At 42.5% G+C, this 19513-nt stretch overlaps 1 protein-coding gene across 6 annotated transcripts in view; it reads left to right on the plus strand.

The window, feature by feature from the left end:
* The window catches only part of SLC25A12 (solute carrier family 25 member 12), an 88241-nt gene that overhangs the window by 38503 nt on the left and 30225 nt on the right, over nt 1–19513 (plus strand). For all 6 annotated transcript variants that reach the window (XM_019553677.1, XM_019553679.1, XM_019553680.1 and 3 more), the window contains 5 exons: nt 474–620; nt 1568–1706; nt 3190–3283; nt 3846–3930; nt 10514–10598. In XM_019553677.1, the coding sequence (XP_019409222.1) occupies nt 474–620; nt 1568–1706; nt 3190–3283; nt 3846–3930; nt 10514–10598 (550 nt within the window). The remainder of the gene's footprint in view (nt 1–473; nt 621–1567; nt 1707–3189; nt 3284–3845; nt 3931–10513; nt 10599–19513) is intronic.

Here is a 19513-nt window from a genome sequence, read left to right on the forward strand (position 1 = left end):
ACAGTGTGCCCTTATTGCCAAGAAGGCTAATGGCATACTAGGCTGCATTAGTAGGAGTGTTGCCCGCAGATTGAGGGAAGTGATTATTTCCCTCTATTTAGCACTGGTAGGCACATAAAAATGAGCATACACGTGCATTTGAATGGCAGTAACACTTTCTCACTAGGAGGGTAGTAAAGCACTGGAACAGGCTACCCAGAGAGACTGTTGAATCTCCATCCATGGAGTTTTTTAAGACCCAGCTAGACACAGCCTTGGTTGGGATGATATAGCTGGGGATGGTGGTGGTTTGAGCAGGAGGTTGGATAAGATGACCTCCTGGGGTCCCTTCTGACCCTAATTTTCTATGGTTCTATGATTCTTTTGTAATTTCAGTTGCATAAAATGCACACATGCTCCTAGAGATGCAGCTGAAATCAGTGTGTGTAAGAGAATGAGCTCCTAATATGTTACTTCTAATCATCTTATTTTAGGAGCTACAGTTAGAACATGCAAGACAAGCCTTTGCCATAAAAGACAAAAATAAAAGTGGAACGATCACTGGATTGGACTTCAGTGATATCATGGTTACCATTCGTTCACACATGCTCACTCCATTTGTGGAAGAAAACTTAGTATCAGTAAGTGTAAAGAAAAAATGTCTTTAATTTAACTGAGCTCTGTTTTATGTCTCTGTACCTTGTAACTCCTTATCTCCCTCTCTATTAGCAGTGCTGGTAATATAATGACATTCCTGAGAGAGAACTTGTATACAAAATGGTGATTTTGTGGAAGTAATATTAGTAAAGAGTTGTTCTATGTGACGGGCAGCAAGATTATTTGTTGTTAGCAATTGAATGTTTTATTTCTTTGTAAGTAAAGCCTTAACTGTACCTTGAATTGCAATAGTTTTATGATAAAAAACACAAGGTGAACTGGATTTTTCAAAATCTTATTTGTATGTAGCCCTGGTAGCCTTTAATGGGGCTACTGTGTAAGATGTTGCGGGGGGGTGTTTTGTGGCATAATACTCAAGGCCCCATTTTGGCAAAGCTGTTAAACACATGAGAAGTCTCATTGAAATTGATGGGGACTACTACATGGTTAAAGTTAAGCATGTATTTAAATTATTTGGTGGGGGGAGGTCTTAACCTGGTAAAAATTTGTACTGAGTAATTACCTTACAATTTAAAATGAACACATCTTAACTATAGACAATTAATTCCTTTACCTAAAATAAAACTAGCATAAATTTCACCACTGAAGAAATTATGTCATGTTTTATTAACAATGTTAGACAGCAGTCTAATTCTGTAATTGCTTTCTGAAGATTTTAGTTGTTTCCTATCGTTCATTTTGAATCAAAGACATTAATATATTGGCTATCTGATGATGTCCTCATCCCTACTACTGCTTAAATAAATGAAAATTTGCAGTGGTAGAAGTATTTTATTTTTTGTATGTTTACAAGATGTGGATACTGGCTTGCAGTAAATATGTTTTTGGGTGACCAAGGGTTGCAGAGGTCTCATTAAAAACCTGAACTCATATTAGGGCTTGTTTTATCTTTCCGTTTTTTATTTTCAAGGTAGCAGGTGGAAGTATTTCACACCAGGTCAGCTTCTCCTATTTCAATGCTTTTAATGCCCTGCTGAATAACATGGATCTTGTTAGAAAAATATACAGTATTATAGCAGGTACAAGGAAAGATACTGAAATCACAAAAGGTAAACTACATTTACTATTTCTTTATTAATTTTCAGATCAATAAAAGTCGATATTTGATACTGTGCATGGTCCAAGGCTAGTCAGAGGTGACTGTAACATTGAAGTTTAGTGTTGTTATCAGTGTTTTCATATTGATTCTGCATGTAGTTCTCCTGCATTGTTTTGGATTTCACAGGCCAGCAAGGATTTCCAGCTGTGTCATTATAGAGTAGAGCTTTCAGGGTTTGGGCAGAAGCTTTATCTGGTCCTGGTAGCTTGAGGGCATGGCTCTAATGTGTTTTCTCCTTGACATAGGGATGCCATATGGAGATACCTGAACTCTCTCTCATACCATAAGTAGTACAGTTACATTACAACAGTATTCTTCCAGACTAATTCATCCTGTTGAGCTGCAAGCTATACTAGTCACATTAGTGTGGCACTCAACCCAAGCCACCTTGCTTTCAGTACACGAGTAAAGTATTTCAGCATGCCACTGCATTGTATTCTGTGGACAAACCCTTTGAAAATATACAGCATGTGGAAAAATTATTTTAGCTTAAAAATCCGTCATCAAAAGCTTCGCATTTCCTGTTAGTTGTTCCTCTGTGATACTGCAGCAACTGTTATTTCCCCAGTTTTAATAGTTGCTAACCATTTGGTGGCAAATAGGATTTTTGTCCACACAGTATTGCTGAAAGTTAACCATGTTTCTGTTTAGTGGCGTGAGCTGATTGGCCCTCTGTAGCCATTTTATAACAGTAATTTGCTTCGGTGGAGAGACCTGTTGGTCATAACACTGATAAAAAAAATGTTATCTGGTCCTTTTTACTCCCACTTCTGCATGCGGTATAACATTTCAGAGTAAATTGTACCACCTAGGGTACTTTAACATTCTCTATTCTTAGAGGGTAGCATGGGATATGTACCCAGATTTTCTAATATGCAGTGATATCTGCCTGCTTTTGCCTATTTTTTTAGGTGTTGCTGCACAAATATGACTCGTGTACTCTCTGTTCTGAAAAAAAATATGTGAATGCTGTTCAGCTAAATGATCAGAGGAGCATCATGATGTTACAAAAACAAGTATATCAATAGGTAGTTACACCCAGACTTGGGTAAAGGAGTGCTGTGGGAAGAAGGAACCCTGAAAAGATTGGTTCAGCTGTCAGACGAATTAAAACCATGTTCTACCATGATCTGCTTTTGCAGTAGCTTTGTTACAAAAAGAACTACAAATATTGTGTCCAATCTTGCCGGTCTTGCTTATATAAGAATTTCTGTGGACTTTAGTGGGAACTGCTTACCATAAATGGGATTAGCCTTACTTTATGCTTCATACTGCTATTTTGAAATAGATTTAGTACTATTTTGGTTGCTTTTGTTTCTTTTCTAGATGTTGTTCCTGAGTAGCCTGTCCAATGATAGCTCTTAATATTAGTAATGCATATTTGAAGTGAAAACTGAACCAGAATCAGTTAACTTGTTTCTTCCTGCTTCCAGAGGAATTTACCCAGTCTGCAATCAAATTTGGACAGGTTACACCGCTGGAAATTGATATCCTCTACCAGCTTTCAGATTTATACAGTGCTACAGGGTAATTTTGTAACTATCATTTTAATTCTATTAATAGTAAGAATTATATTATTTCTACTGTAATAATGGTATACTTACCCCAAAATGGATCTGTTTCATTTTGTAGTGTTTCACTACTAATAATTAGCAGAATATGTGTTGCATAGTATAAATATGAATATCCAACATGTTCACTAGTCACAGGATAATTAGTATATCACAACATAAAGCATATTATTATGCTGATAGTATAAACTTTAAGTAGAGGGGCTGTCTTGGGTAGAGTATCACATGTGAGATACATTATGAGGTATGGGTGAGGTATGGAATGGCTACTCATTTAATAAATGCAGTTCTTGTGCTACCAGGTTCCAAGGACTCAATCCTAGATAGTGCTGAATTTTTTTCTCCCGTTTATGGACAAAAAAAGTAGAAAAGGTTCATAATTCCCAGGACTGGACTTCTCTATAGTAGCTTCTAATCTATTTAGGGGGATATATTAATGGGGGAGGGGGCAAAGGAAAGAGGCAGTTGTTTGTTTTTCTGTCTAACAATGGTTTTATTTTTCTTGGTCTTTCCTAAAGGCGCTTGACTTTGGCAGATATTGACAGAATAGCACCTTTGGCGGAAGGTGCCTTGCCTTACAACATAGCAGAACTTCAGAGGCAGGTAGGTAGAAATAATAATAGCTATAATAAATTGTAAAAATGCTTATGTGAATGTGTTTGTAAGACTCCTGAATACTTATTCATTAAAAGGAACATTATTTTCTCCTGGAGGACTTCTTATACGGACCAGAATCTCTGATTCTGTATAACCATGTACAGAAATCTATTCCTAGAAGGATGAAAGTTTAAAAAAAAAAAAAAAGGTGCAAAAATACCCTTTGTGAAACAAGTCTTTCATTGAATAGTTTTCTGACAAGATTTTGGGCTCTATACCGAAGGAAATTCTCAGTAATTTGAAAGACCATGTACTTAGATTTTTTACTCTTAAAACCATTTAAAAACATATCTGCTAATGCTTTAAAACATTTCTGGAAATCTCAGAGCTTTGTTTTATTTCTTTCAATTTCATATTAACCTTTACCATAATTTTGTAAACATAGCTATATAGTACATTATGTTAACTCTTTACTCCATCTGACGCCTTTCTTTGCTCTTATAGAAATTTCACGTACCTTAAATGTAGGTGTCCTATATAGGATGTTAGGCTCAGACATTCATTTGTTTCATATCTTGAAAGTTTTCAGAACAGGGAGAGCTAGAAACTTAAGTTTTGATATACAAGCGTTAATGTATATGTTAAATGAAATAGACTTTCAGTAGCAGTCGTTGGAAGCTAATTAAAAATATGATTCTTAAATTCCAAAGAAAAGATAGCTCACATTCTGAGATTCTTCATTGTGTTCTTATGTCAAGATATTTCTCAAGTGTTGTCCCCATGTGCATATACATCTCTAGCTGTAATTAAATGACAATTCAAAATTGAGCTAACTGGCCTGAACCAGGATTTAGTTGAAGCTCAAGTGTTGCCAAAGCTAGAGCAAATAATACAGTGGGATTCTGCTGCTTCTACAAATACATTATGCAGCTAGAATGTTTTTCAGTATGACTAACCTAAATCAGGAGCCATTAGCTTGAGCTATCAACACTCAAGTTAACACTGCAGTGAAAACAGGCAACTGAAAGAGTTGCATTGAAAATTCAGAAAGGCGTATGTGACAGGTTATGTGGTTATATAATTGGCCCCAAATTCAGTTATGAAAAAACAAAGGAAAGGATGCAGCACCTGATTATGTTATTGGTGTAGATTCCTTTATTTATGCTTTCAGTCTATAAAATCTTAATAAACTTATTTCCATATAAAGCTGTACCATCTAAAGTAAGCCTTTCAGGAAGGTATGTCTGAGTTTTATTTACCACATGGCTTACATCAAGTTAGCTGCTTTTGGAACAATGATTTGGGTTTTCTATGTTTGCTGGTATAGATAGAACCAGTCTTGTGAATTGAGAAGAATATATTAGAAGACTTTTTAGTACCAGGTTAGATACTGAATACATATGAGGCGGGTGCTGTCAAGTGAAAAAGAAATGATTTCAGATACATGTTCCAGTGACAAATTTTTTTTTTATTAGCTGCTTCTCCAGGATGCAAACCTATATTCTGAGTGTCTGTTAGTCTAATGGCCATGTGATTTGCTATCTCTTGGAGGGGTGGGGGTGGAAACAGGAAAAAGAACTTTTCAGAAATCTCTTAACTTTTGGAAATATCAAGGATTTTAGAAAGCCCCTTGCCTCTTTTAGCTCACTTTGATTAAAAGCCATGTGCATCTGAAATCCCTATGAGCAATTACATCCACAAGAGAGACTCTGGAAGTCTAAGATACTGTTGGAGTGATGTTGTAGCCCTGATGGTCTAGGAAATATACAAGAGGCAAAGATTTTTGTGGGTGATATCTTTTACTGGACCAATTGCATGGTTGGGATACATTTAGACCAGTGACTAACAACCTTTTTAGACTCAAAGCACTCCACCAAAACTTTTTGAAACTTAGGAGTATTTCATTTTAAAAACTAATTAAATATATCATTCATGTTGTAATATAAACATTTTACTTAGTACTTAGTATGTAGTATTTGATTTGACATTGTAATTATATTCACCCCACCACACTGTGCACCACCTGCAGAGTCAGACTGGGAAGCAGCTGTGGCAGGAGTTTATACTCTTGCCACAACCCTTGCTGGTCCAGCCGTGCATGGTGTCTCCCAGAAACAGAGGCACACAGGGCAAATGGAACCATCCAGTATGCTTCTGTTTCCAAGGGGTATGTCAGAGCTCAATTGAGAAGCGGTTGCAGCAGAAAGCTGCACCTGCCCGCATTACATTACATATTCCATTTTTGTCACAGCTCTTTCTAGTCCACCTCTGCTGTTTCTCCTGAAAATTGAGGTGTATGGGACAGTTCTGCCTGGGGATAAATGCTACTTCATGAAGTAGAGCTGCCCTGCATGCCTCTGTTTTGAGGAGGCATGTTGGAGCAGAATCAGGAAGAGCTGTAGCAGAAGTGGCACACTTGCCTGCTTGATACAGGCAGCTATGCCTTTCTGCTGCAGCCGCTTCTTAGTTTAGCTCCAACATGCCCCATGAAAACAGAGGCACATGGGATAGTATAACCTTGTCATGGTGGTGCTGGTGTTGCAAGGTTCTTGCAGCACCATGGTTGAGAATCACCGACTTAGGCAAACTTTCAAATACAATTCATTCTTCTTGAGGTCTGAGGAAAAAGCAGGTACAGCAAAGACTAAAAACAGTCTGTAGGGCTGTGTAATTGGAAAAGAGAGAAATTCCCAAGGGTAGCTGGCAAGGAAATCACAGAAAATTTGGAGTCTAAGTCTTGCATTGTTGAAGAAATCTTAAATCTACTGAGCTGCTGTGACTCAGGTGTGGTCCCACAGGGGTTATTATAAAGTCTTGAACAGCATAAAATGTAATGAAATTCTGTACATGAACTCTGTGACTTGTTGTATATTTTGGTGGGTTGAATAGGCTCTCCATGCTCAGTTTCTGGTGTGTTTCTCCTTGACTGCTCTGTCACATGCTTTTAAGTACACACATACTTAGGCTAATGAAGTAGGTGTCCAAAAATATTTGATCAGTAACTAGCTGTTTCATAGATTTCTGAATCAATCTGTTCAATCTTTTCCTCTCTTCTAGACGCTAGACAGATACTTGTCTGGACGGGTGAAAAATGAAAACTTTGAAAAGTACTGGTCAACAATATGAAATTACATTTTTAAGGTGCAGCTTTGAATTTTGGTTTTCATTAGTCTCTTCATGGTGTTTCCCATCATACAGAATGTTTTAGAATGCTTTTTTCATTAGACAGAATGATTTTTGTAGCTTCCAGCTGTTTGTGTGGCAGGTTCTTGCCCAAGGGCAGCTGTGATCCTGCCTGGTGGCCAAGTGACTCCTGCGTGGCTAAGTCTCTATCGCACCATTCCCTTAGTTGCTTTCCTGCCGCACGTTGTTCTTACTAGGGGTTCAACATAAAACAAAGGCCACTTGCCTGTAAAACCCAGTCTTTCTTTGCCCAGGGAGCTTGCCTCTGTTCCCAGGCTTATAGAGTTGTTTAGCTAAATCCATGTCCCTTCAGGAGCTCTGCTGCCAGAAGCTCCTTACTTCATGTTTGCTGGAGAGAGAAAGTGCATGACTGGTTCAGGCTCTGGACTTATCTAGCTCCAGCCTCTTTCTGTCAGGCGAGTCTCTCATTAGCCCCTTTGCCACCTGCTAGTCGTCTTTCAGGCGACTCCTTTAAAGTAGCAGGCACACCCCAGTTTGAAAAAGGAGTTTGGCAAAAAAACCATGCACCCACCTAGTAGTAGTCCATTTCTACTACCTTGCCCCCTTTTGTCTCTCTTTCCTGATATGGTCTTGGCATAAAATATATTCTCCTTTAACCCTTCTACTCATGGAGTAAGGCTTTCTTCCAGCCTATTCTATGTCTTTATTCTGGCTATTATTGTTTTCTAAATGCTCTTTACAAAGAGTAGTCATTTCCTTTTCTTGGTTTTCTTGAGAACAATCCTACACTGGCAGAAGGAGACTGTATTTACTATATTTTCTCATGCACAGCACACTACCCCCAAATAAAAGATGCACCTTGTTTTTGGAAAGCAGAATATATGGGGGTAGGGGAGATTTTTGTAGAGTTATGGCTGATTATGTGACATAAAGTAAGTCTTCCTGGAAATATTGAGGGTCCAGAAAGAATGGCTCCAGTAAGTTCCTAGTGCTCACTGTATCATCCAGACTGTTTCCTGGGATATCGTGCTGCTTCTACGTGCTATACAAGGTTAGGCCTCAGATCCTTGCAAGGGCAGGAGCAAGACTGTTAGTATTTTACTCTGAATTGTACTTGTATAAGTAGTGGTTTATAAATAAAGTATTGTGTCAGTATCACAAACGTCATCAAAATACTGACAGTAGATCAGTTGCTGCTTTTGGGCACAACAGTGCTTGGTCAATAGCTATGGCTGTGAAAGGGTTATCATAGGACCACTGCATGACATAAACAGTGTCTCCAGGCTTGCTTCTTTTATATAGTGAGGAAAATTGCTTCCCTACTTAAAACTTGCATCCCAATTTTGCTGAATACTGGGGGGGAGGTGCATGTTGTATGTAAGAAAATATGGTAGATTTTCCACTTCTAGACTTCTTACTTAGTTTATCTTCCACAGCGTAACACTGAATAAGTATCTTAGACAAGAGAAAGAAGACTTTTCTTATTGGATTAGGCTATTGTGCCAAGGGAGCTATGGTTGGAAGGGGAAGTGGACTCTCTCCCCCTCTTCTCCCCTGAAAAATGGGAACAGTAACATAAGTCTCTATCTGTTTCTATAGACTTTGCATGAATGAATATTAGTCACCTTTCAGCCATGTTTGCTGATGGGTTTTATCATCATAGAAGATTTTTTTTTTAAACTTAGCAGCTGAATATCATGGTGGTTACATTTGGATGACAGCTACAGTAATTTTCTGTTTATAAATATTCATGATCTGAAAGCTATAGCATTAATTATACTCATTTACATATCCATCTGAACGTACAAGTGGATCACAAACTATAGTGAATATTCATTTAATGGGATAAAAGTGGCATTTTCTTCACAAGAATTTGAGTTTACCATCCAGTGATGTATTCATTAGGATTTAAGTCTTAGTATAATGCTTTGGTTTTGATGGGAGCTCTATGAAGCTCGCAGGGAAGAAAACCTCTTTAAAAGGCTAAAAAGAAGTAGGCATGCTAAGAACAGGAGAAAACTGTTAAGAGTTGAAAGAACTAGCTCTTTTCCATAACTTTTTGGCATTCACTACAGTGGGTATCTTTCATCAGCATGAATCTCGAGACACCTGTATGTTGGTGCTGGTGGTATTTTTTCAGTCTTGAACATTTAACTTAGTACTTCTTGGATTATTGGGAAAATTCTCCAGATTTATCCACTTTCTTTCCCATTGTCCCTATAGAGAAAATATACTGAATATACTGCTCATATTACATCAGAAGAAATACCTTTGGTTATATTTTTATGCTTTAAAAACGCTACATTAGTAAAAAAAACATTTTGTGCTGCCTTCATTATGTTTTTGCCTGTTCTCTTTTAGTTTGTGTTCCAGTAGATCGCTTTGGAGAAGAAACTTGATGGCCATGTTTTAGCCTTATTTATTTATTTATTTAAAATGAGAGAGAGCCTAGGTAAAAGGGGTTTTTTAATTATATTTAAAAATCATTAAACTTTTCTTAATCTCATACATGTTTCTCCTGCATTGTGTCATTTATGAGCAGCATGAAGCTCTATTAAATTCAGTGAAGCAATCTAGCAGCAACCCATGCAATGCAAGATCTAAGACATAATGGGTATGTCCAGTGAACATCTGCTATGTAATTTATATTAAAACCCAATGAAGATCCACCCTCTTTTTGACTCAAAGCTACGCCTCCCTTATGTTAGTATTGATTAGGGGCCCAGCAGTAAAAAGTGTTGTTGTTGGGATAGTTTGCACAAAGCAACTTTTAAAATCCCCCATAATAAAGTAAGTAAATTAGTGGGTACACTTGTACTTGGACTATGTCATAGCTGTATTCTCTTTAAATTTGGCTCTGTTCCATTCATTTAACATTTAATAAAGTCAAATAAAGGAAAATATAACAGAATATGTACACTTCAGATTTCTATATATGCAACATAATACCAATGCCAGTAGGGATATATACATTGCCAATCCATGCTGCATTGCAATAGGTATTTCACTTTACAGTTTGGCAGTAAAGTTAGCATAAGATTTTGTTTATTCAGCTCAGCTCTGCCTTTGAGGTATTTAGGTTTCAGGTTCTATTGAAGCTGGGAGAAATTGAGAATGCTTAGCACCTCACAGGGTCAGAAAGAAACATAGCAAAGATGATTTTGCATTTTGTTTATGTAATCTGTTTTTCCCATCAGTAAAACACTTTTCAAGTGCACTTGGTTTGTTCAGACAAGGAATACTGGAAAGGTAGTATTATATGTAAGTTTTATTTGAAAATGCTGCCTGTTATTCCAAATGAAGTTACTTAGTACTTTTTCTTTTTGTCTTAGAGCTGCCATTTTATAGCAAATTCTTCCTTTAACTTTACAGAAGCTAATTTATAGGCTCCTTGATTTTTTCCCACAGGACTTTCAAATGCTCATATCTGTCTTTTTTCCCATAGCAATCTTATGGAGATATGGGGAGGTCTATCTGGCTCCAGATAGCTGAGTCTGCTTACAGGTTCACTTTGGGCTCAATTGCTGGAGGTGAGTGACATGTCTATGTACTGTTTTCAAGCCTGGGTTAATGTAATATTATCCTGCTAGACTAACTAAGCTGTAAGGTGCATTCCATTGTTCTGAATGGCAAGAACTGGAGGGCTCTGTGAAGTGCTCTTTATACCTGTGTTCGCAAAATATGACAGGACACTGATCTGGTACTTCTGGCTCCAGACAGTCTTGAGGGTGAAACTTCCATCATGACATGGGCCTTCCAGAGACAGTATGGCACTCCAATTAATTATACTTGATAAGTATACTAAATATGTAGGAAAAAAACTGGAGGAAAAGTTGGTGGAGAATTATTTTGCTGTCTGTCAAAGAATTTTTCTTCTGTTAAGGGTATGTGGGTGTGGGTGTGTGTGTGTGTTAAGAAAAGGGTGAAGATCACTTTAATATTCCTTTAAAAAACTCTTAAGTTGTATTTTTGGCACATGAAGGTCAGTGCTTGCAAGAGCTTGAGTAGGCTCTGAGGTTTTTTTAATTATGGTGATAGTCTTGCTTCAGAGGTATTGTACACGTGTGGATGAAATTCAGTCCCATCTGCCTCCATACAATAAATGGGTACGAATAGAAAATAATGGAGGGGTTACGAGGGTGAGAATCAAAAACTTGCAGCAAGATAGTTCTGTGTCTGTTGCAGCCCTGATTTGCTATGCAAGTCCCTGAACAAGTGTGTGCTCTACATGTGGAGATGGGGGCCCCCATCTCTCATGCTCCCCTCTGTGGTGTCATGTACAGAACCGATGTGGGACTCAACACATACAGGAGGTACAGAATGTCACTGAGCCTATGCTTCACAGCTCCTCAGCCAATCGTGCAGCAGAATGGTTAGGGTTACCCTGTATTCTAAGCTTTTTCACATTTCCTGCTTTTGGGCAAGGGGGGAGGCATATTTTTTTGAAGCTTCTCATCTCTCTGATATCTAAATACTAGGGCTTCAGTTGTTGATTCGATTTGGTGGAGATTCAGCTTGATTCAGTGGCTGAATCTCTGAATCTGAATCAAATCAGGAGACCCTTTAATCTCTCCAAATTGAATCGGAATGCTCTGAATTTATTCGGAGAGATTCAATGATTTGGCCGTAGACACAGCTTTAGATGTTTTTTCTACACGCTTTAAGGTACCAGGCGGATCATGAACGCTGAGATGGTGGGGCAGATGGAGCATCCCACGGGAGCACTTCCAGTCCGGTCCACTATGGAGTGTGCAGGGGATGCTGCCCCCTGGCTCAGCAATTGATGCCTCCTGGGTCTGGGGGAGAAGCCAGGGTCCCCCCGCAGCCAATGACAGAGCCAGGGGGAAGCAGCAGGGATCTCCTGCGCTCTTATGGAACACTCCATCTGCCTCAGCATTGCAGTGTTCATAAGCCGAGCCTGGTACCTTGATGTGATGACTTTAGTGGGCGTGGCGACTACCATACTGTCTTCTTGTACTGGGGCACCCCCCCTCAAATCTCCTGCCACAGCTTGATGTTACTGGGAAAAAGAAAGGGTTCAGTGGTGTTCCTCTTCTTGGGGGACCTGGTGACAGAGGTACTTGCATTCATGCCGTGATGTTCCTTGGGGCCCCGCCTCCTCTACACCCCGTCTACTCGCTAACTGCTTGGGTGTTGCTTGTGTAGTTCCACCGCCCTGTGAGTCCCTCTGCTAAGGGATCAGGCGTTGACTTTGGCTCCAGTAGGTTTGCCTGGATGTTACAACAGCTGAAGCCCCAGACCCTGGTGCCAGAGGGCTGGGTTCTCATTGTCTGGCTTCCCTCTTTCTTCCCAGAGAGAGATGCTGTTTATCAGCTGCGAAATAACAGGTCAATGGGGGGGCGGGGGCGGGGTATGGATCCTCCCCAGCCTAATTCAGGAACACTGTTCTCCCTACCCTGATGCAGGCTCCACGCCTGCATCAATGCTCCTGCCAGCTGCAGGAGTCACACCACGCCTGGCGTGCTCCCCACTGGCTCTCTCCCCCTCCTCTCCCCCTGCTGGCTTCTGGTAGGGTTTTTAAATTTTCCCACAGCGGCGTCTCCCACCACTGCCATTGGCTCAGTGCTCCCCTGCCCCAGGAGCAGCTGTTTGAAGAGCCAGCATAATGCTGGCTCGTGTGGCCGCAGCTCTGGTACCGGCTGTGCTCCCAAAGGTAAGTTTTCCAGGGTGAGGGGGGCCTGTTTGTCCCACACAATTGGCTCTCAGGGTCTTCTGCAGCCCCATTGGAGCCTGTGGGGGCTTCTCACCACCACAGACCTCCCCACTTAAGCTGCCTTGTGGTGTCTGGACCTCTTGTATGGCCTCCCGAATAGCCTGATGTTCTTTTTCATTTGCTTGATGTTCCTCCTCGGCTGGCTGCTCCGAGCTGAAACATCTAGAGAGAAAATCTGCCACTAGATTATCCTTGCCGGGGTGGTGCATTACCATGAACTTGAAAGGTTGAAGAGCCAGTGCCCAGTGGGTGATGCGGGTATTTTCACTTTTTGTTTTGGTTAACCACTGCAGTGGGGCGTGGTCCATCACCACCAGGAACTCCCGGGCCATCAAATAATATTTAAAATATTCTATTGCCCAACGTATTGCTAGGCACCCTCTCTCTTCTTGTGGCGTACCTGGTTCTGGCTTAGCTGAGTTTGCAGCTTGCGAAGACTATCCTCTGCTTTGCAGTAGCACAGCCCCTAGGGCACTGTTGGATGCATCCGCCTGCAAAATAAAAGGGGCGGAGAAGTCAGGAGTATGTACCACCACATTGTGGCACATAGTCTCCTTCAGATCCTTTAAGCTTCTTTTCATCTCAGACATCCACTTTAGCATCCCTGATGACCTCCCTTTAAGGGCATGTGTGAGGGGTGCAGTGAGTTCCTCAAAGTGCGGTACAAGTCTCTGATAATAGTTGATGAGCCTCAAGCAGGAATGGAGTTGCCAACGGTTGCATGGTTCTTCAAATCAACATATTGCCTCCACCTTGTCCCCAGGGGTCGGATGGTTCCCCATCCTACACAAAACCCCAAGTACTTAGTTTCTGTACCTGCCAGTTTACGTTTTTTTGGATTGGAGGTCAACCCAGCTGTTTGAAGCTCTCCCAAAACTGCTCTCAGGGCCTTGAGATGCTGGGGCCAATCTGAGGTGAAGATGAAGATGTCATCAATATAAGCTCTGCATATGTCACATGTGCCAACAGGGTGTCCATAAGCCTCTGAAAGGTGGCCGCCGCTCCATTCAGCCCAAAGGGCATCTGTACGATTTCAAACAGACCCCAGCGGGTTCCAGAAGTGGTTTTGGCACAGTCTGTGGCTCGCATTGGGATTTGCCAGTAGCTTTTGGCTAGGTCGATGGTGGATATGTATCTGGCTTCCCCGATTCTCTCAACGAGGTGGGCAGTATGAAGCATGGGGAATGCGACGAAGGTCACTAATGTATTTAACTTTTGAAAGTCAATGCACAAGTGGAGTGATTCATCAGGTTTAGCCACTAGTATGACTGGACTGCTCCATGGGCTTCAGGACGGCTGGATAATTCCCTGCTTCCTCATCTCTTCAATCTCTTGTAGTACTTCCCGTTGCCATCATTGGGGTATAGGCCTCCATCTCTCCCTGACTAGTGCGCTGGGCAGTGTCCTGGTCTCGTGCTCAATTCTCTGCACTCACCCTGGGGTTTTTTGGAACATGTTCCGGAAAGCTTCTGTCACCTCCTCCAGTTCCCATCATTGATTGGTATCCAAATCTTTTCCCTAGCTGCACTTGCCCCTTCAGTTGGATCTCCCTAACTCTAGGCAGGGGGTCCCAGCTCCTCTACTGTCTCCTCTTTTTGTGCCAGCCAGCCTTGAGGAGGTTTACATGGTAAATTTGATACTTGCGATGGTGTCCGGTCTTGAGCACTTCATAATCTACTGGGCCTACCTGGCGGATCACCTTAAATGGTCCTTGCCGCATTGCAAGGTGTTTACTTGTTGACACTGGAAGTGAGACTGTTCTGGGTTTCATTCTTCTATTATACTGGGTCTCCTGTTGTTCTTGCATGACTTGCAGATTCTGGCAAGCAATCTGGTGAGCCTTGTTGATCTGGTCTTGTAGCTGCTGTCCATACCTTTCAGCTACTATTCCGGGCCCCACTTGCCTCTCCCATTCCTCCTGGACAATCTGTAACAGACGCCTGGGACTGTGCCCATATACTAACTGGAAAGGTGAGAACTGCATTGACTCTTGGGGTACATCTCTTAGGGCAAACAGTAGCAGGGTCAATATGGTATCCCATCTATGGGGGTCCTCCTGTGTGCACTGTCGGAGCATCCTTTTGATGGTCCTGTTTAGCCTTTCGACTAAGCCATTTGTCTGGGGGTGATAAACTGATGTTCTCAGGTGGGTGATGCTGGGGGTGCTACAGAGAACCTTCATCACAGCCGACATAAAATTTGTCCCCTGGTCAGTGAGTATTTTGCATGGGATTCCTGCCCTAGCGATCCATTTTAGGAGCTTTTCCACCACGCGAGTAGCCATAATAGACCTAAGTGGAACTGCCTCCGGGAACCGTGTGGCATAATCCACTAGGACTAACACATATTGGTATCTTCTGTGAGACTTTGGTAGGGGCCCCACAATGTTGAGTGCTACGTGGGAGAACTGTGTCTCAATTATGGACAAGGGTCGCAAGGGTGCCCTCTATGGTCTCCATTCCTGGGCTCTCTGGCACTCTGGGCAGGCTGCTGCCCATCTCTCTATGTCGTCTTGTAGACGTGACCAAAAATAGTCCCCAACTAGTCTCTCCCGGGTTTTGGTATGCCCTAAATGACTGCCTAGTGGGGAATTGTGTGCCAATTTCCAAATTTGTCTGCAAAGCAAAGATGGAAGCACTCGCTGACACCTTTCCGCCATCCCCTCCTGACCCCTCTGGAACCGGTATAGTAGCCCCCCTATTACCTCAAAGCTGGAGTGGCTTCTGGACATCCCCTCTCCTGGGTCATCTGTCCCTAGCCGTTTGAGCTCTGGGTCTTCCTGTTGAGCCTGGCAGAACTGTGCAGTGCTGGCCACCTGCTCCATATCAATACAGCTTCACTCTGTGGGGGCGGGGGGTAGGGGGGCGGTTTCCTCAGCCCAGCCTTCCCCTCTTCTTAGTTGCTTTCTCTCCTCGGTTGCTCACACATGCTCAAGTACCGTGTAAAATGGCCTCTGTTCTCGGCCCAAGATTATCTCACAGGTCAGCACTGGGGCCAAGTCGACTCATAGTTTGCCTCTGAATTCCATTACCTTCAAGGGGAGGTAGCAGCTCCGAAAGCACATCTTGTCAGCTAAGATGCAGGTCGTTACCAACCGTCCGGCTTCTTTTACTTTGGTTCATGGGGCCAAATCCGCATGGAGGAGGGACTGTGAGCATCCCGTGTCCAGGGTCGCCCTTACTGCCCGATCCCCAATCCAGGCTGTCACGACTGGACGGTTCCAGCCTACCTCGTGCAGTAGAACCAAAGCTGCAGTCCATGGGCTTACCTCGATCCCCTTCCTTTGCCCTTTTTTGGGGCAGGGTGGATGTAGCCAAACCAGGACCCAGGTCACTAAAGCCCAGTCTGCATTCCCTTGCAATATGTCCAGCTTGACCACATCCCTCAATGTTCCCTTCTGCAGACCTATTTACCTCTCTCCTTCCCTAGCTGAGCTCCTTATTGGGGAACAGAGGTCTCACCCCCAACCATGCTCATTCTCCGAGCTGATGAAAGCTTCTGCGAGGTGGAGGACTTCCACACTGCACCAGGGTTGGTGCCTCCTTACCCACACCTGGGTATCCTCCTCCAAGTCCCAGAGGAATTGCTCCAACAGGACCTGATCTATGACACCCTCCTGGTCAAACCAGCCTGTGGGAAGCCATTTATTGAGAGCATCTTGCAGGTATTGTAGCAGACTGCAAGGCCTCTTAACTTCTCTGGATTTCCAGGCTCAAAATGCCTGCCTGTGGCTCTCTGGGGAAATCTCGAGCCAGTATAGCATTGAAGCCTTCACCATGTCGTAGTTTCGGGCGTCCTCCCTCGACAGGGCTCGATAGGTTGCTTGGGCTTGATCTACCATGAGAGCATCCAACTGGTGGGCCCACTGGGTGCAGTCTAACCCTGTATGAAGAGCTGTTCTCTCAAATGCCTCTATGTAGGCCTCAGGATCATCGTCCTGTGTCATTCACAGCATCTTAAACAGGGTGGCATTACGTTCCATCCACTCCTGCTGGTGGGCCCCCTGCAGCTGCTGTATCTCCAGCACCTGTCTTATTGCCTGAATGGCTTGCATTAGAAGCTCCGCGTGAGCTACTGCCAGCGCCTGCATGTCTGCTTTGACCTGGGTCGGGATCCCTGATCCACTAATGCAGAAGCTGCCATTCCCGGCCAATGCACCACTGTGATGACTTTAGTGGGTGTGGCGAGTACCATACTGTCTTCTTGCACCAGGGCACCCCACCTTAACTCGCCTGCCGTAACTTGATGTTACTGGGAAAAAGGAGGAGTTCAGTGGTGTTCTTCTTTTTGGGGGACCTGGTGACAGAGGTACTTACATTTGTACCACGATGTTCCTTGGGGCTCCGCCTCCCCTACACCCTGTCCACTCGCCAGCCGCTTGGGTGTTGCTTGTGTAGTTCCACCGCCCTGTGAGCCCCTCTGCTAAGGGGTCAGGCATTGACCTTGGCTCCAGTAGTTTTGCCTGGGTGGTACAGCAGCTGGAGCCCTAGACCCTGGTGCCAGAGGGCTGATCTCCCGTTGTCTGGCATCCCCCTTTCTTCCCAGAGAGAGATGCTGTTTATCAGCTGCGAAATATAGGTCGCTGGGGGGGTGGGCAGGGTATGGATCCTCCCCAGCCTAATGCAGGGACACTGTTCTCCCTACCCTGATGCTGTTTATCAACTGTGAAATGCCTAATGTAGGGACATTGTTCTCCGTGCCTACAGCAATGCTTCCGCCAGCTGCAGGAGTCACACCACGCCTGGAGTGCTCCCTGCTGGCTCTCTCTCCCTCCTCTCCCCTTGCTGGCTTCCAGTGGGGTTTTTAAATCTTCCTGCAGTGGCATCTGCTGTCTCTGCCATTGGCCCAGCACCCTCCACCCCAGGAGCAGCTGTTTGAAGAGCCAGCATAATGCTGGCTCGCGCGGCCATGGCTCCAGTTCCGGCTGCGCTCCCAAAGGTAAGTTTTCCAGGGTGAGGGGGGCCTGTTTGTGCCACACATGGGCTCTCAGGGTTTTCCTCAGTCCCCTTGGAGCCTATGGGGGGCTTCTCACCACCACAGTTGAGGTACGTAGAAAAAACAGTTAAAGCTGTGTCTATGGCTGAATCGCTGATTCTGCAAATCAGCATTGAATCTTCAGATTTGGATTTGGCTGAATTGAATTAGGACAGTGATCCAAATCAATGAATCGAATCACTATCCCCTGATATGGGCCGAATCCGAATTGAATGCGGCCTGTTTCGCACACCCCTACTAAACACCAGGAAAATATCAATAGTTTTATTTTTCTGACATTTTTAGGAAGTAGAGAAGCCCTTGCAGGACTGAGGCCTGAAAGTGACTTTGGCCCCATCTACATGTTACACTTAAGGCATAATTAACCAGTTAACCATGCCTTAAGTTGTGACCCAGCTACATATTCAATCAATGAACAGTGTGATAAATCAAGGGATAAGACACAAAGGTGTTCCACAAAGATGTGTAATAACTTTGGCCTGTTCTTATAATGCCTGTAATTCAGTGTGTGACCAGGGACTCCCCTGTGGTTGGGCACCTTGTCAGCTGGACCGTACTCTGCCCCCACTGAAAGCCCTGTCAGATGAGGGACTCGCAGCAGCAGGAGCCAGTGCAGGGGGATCTGGTGATTACAGTCTTGAGCTCCCCTCTACTGGCAATAAGGCATGGTTGGATCTGATGATGGATCCCACAGTCATTATTGTGTGGATCACACATTAGATTCTATCATGCCTTGATCTGAGCATATAAAGGGGCACTTGCTGAAAGTTTATGCAAGAATGGTATGGCAAAGTAGAGAACAGATATCAGATGTCTGATCGGAAGTTTTATCAAAACAGTTGGCAATGGAAGATGCTATTCCAAAGAAACTGACTTTTTGTGCATTTTCTTTTTAATGAAATATTTTAGACACATTTTTTTCAGAAAATGTTTGTTTTGGAAAAACCTTTTTTATAGTATATGACGGTAAGCATACTAAGAAAATGAAAATAAATAGCATTTCACAATAGGTATAACAGCATTTAATATGATGTACTACTTTGACATGGCATAAAAAGGCCATTTCAAACTGAGATTTTTAAAGAATCAAAAAATTAATTTTTCTGAAATTATTTAGGAATTTGATTTTTTCGGGAATTAAAAAAATAGTTTTTATTTTTATATGCAATGAAAACTAATTTTGATATGCCAGCTTCCTGTGAAATGGAAATACTGAGTTTCAACAAACTCTGGTTTTGAGTCCCAGTTAAATACATGACTGTCCATTCTCACTGGGTGAGAGTTTGAAATAAGTGCAGAATGATCTTGATGCAAACTAATACTTCCTAGAGCATAAGAAATATCTTACAAATATCCAAAATGTATTGCATCAGTTAATAGAAAGTGCATAACATAACATTCATCACTCCTATTTTTAATGCCAAATAGTAAGTGCTAAGAAAACAATTTCAGTATTTATACTGCAGTTTTATCCCTTTGATATTAGGCGGTACATGAATAGTTACTTGACTAAATACGTTTTCATGGCACTATTGTAAAAACTTTTTTTATATCCATGCCTCTTAAAACTTTTTTATGCCATTTCTTTTTGCCATGTACTACAGCAGATTAGTAATGTGACTCTAAATCATGAATATTTTTTATATCTAAGCATAACTAATTAGATGGTATTAAAATGTTTGAATAAAATAAGGTTAAAACTCCATTGGCTGGCTG

Source organism: Crocodylus porosus, unplaced genomic scaffold, assembly GCF_001723895.1.
Source record: "Crocodylus porosus isolate Cpor-Errol unplaced genomic scaffold, CroPor_comp1, whole genome shotgun sequence".
Lineage (NCBI taxonomy): Eukaryota > Metazoa > Chordata > Crocodylia > Crocodylidae > Crocodylus > Crocodylus porosus.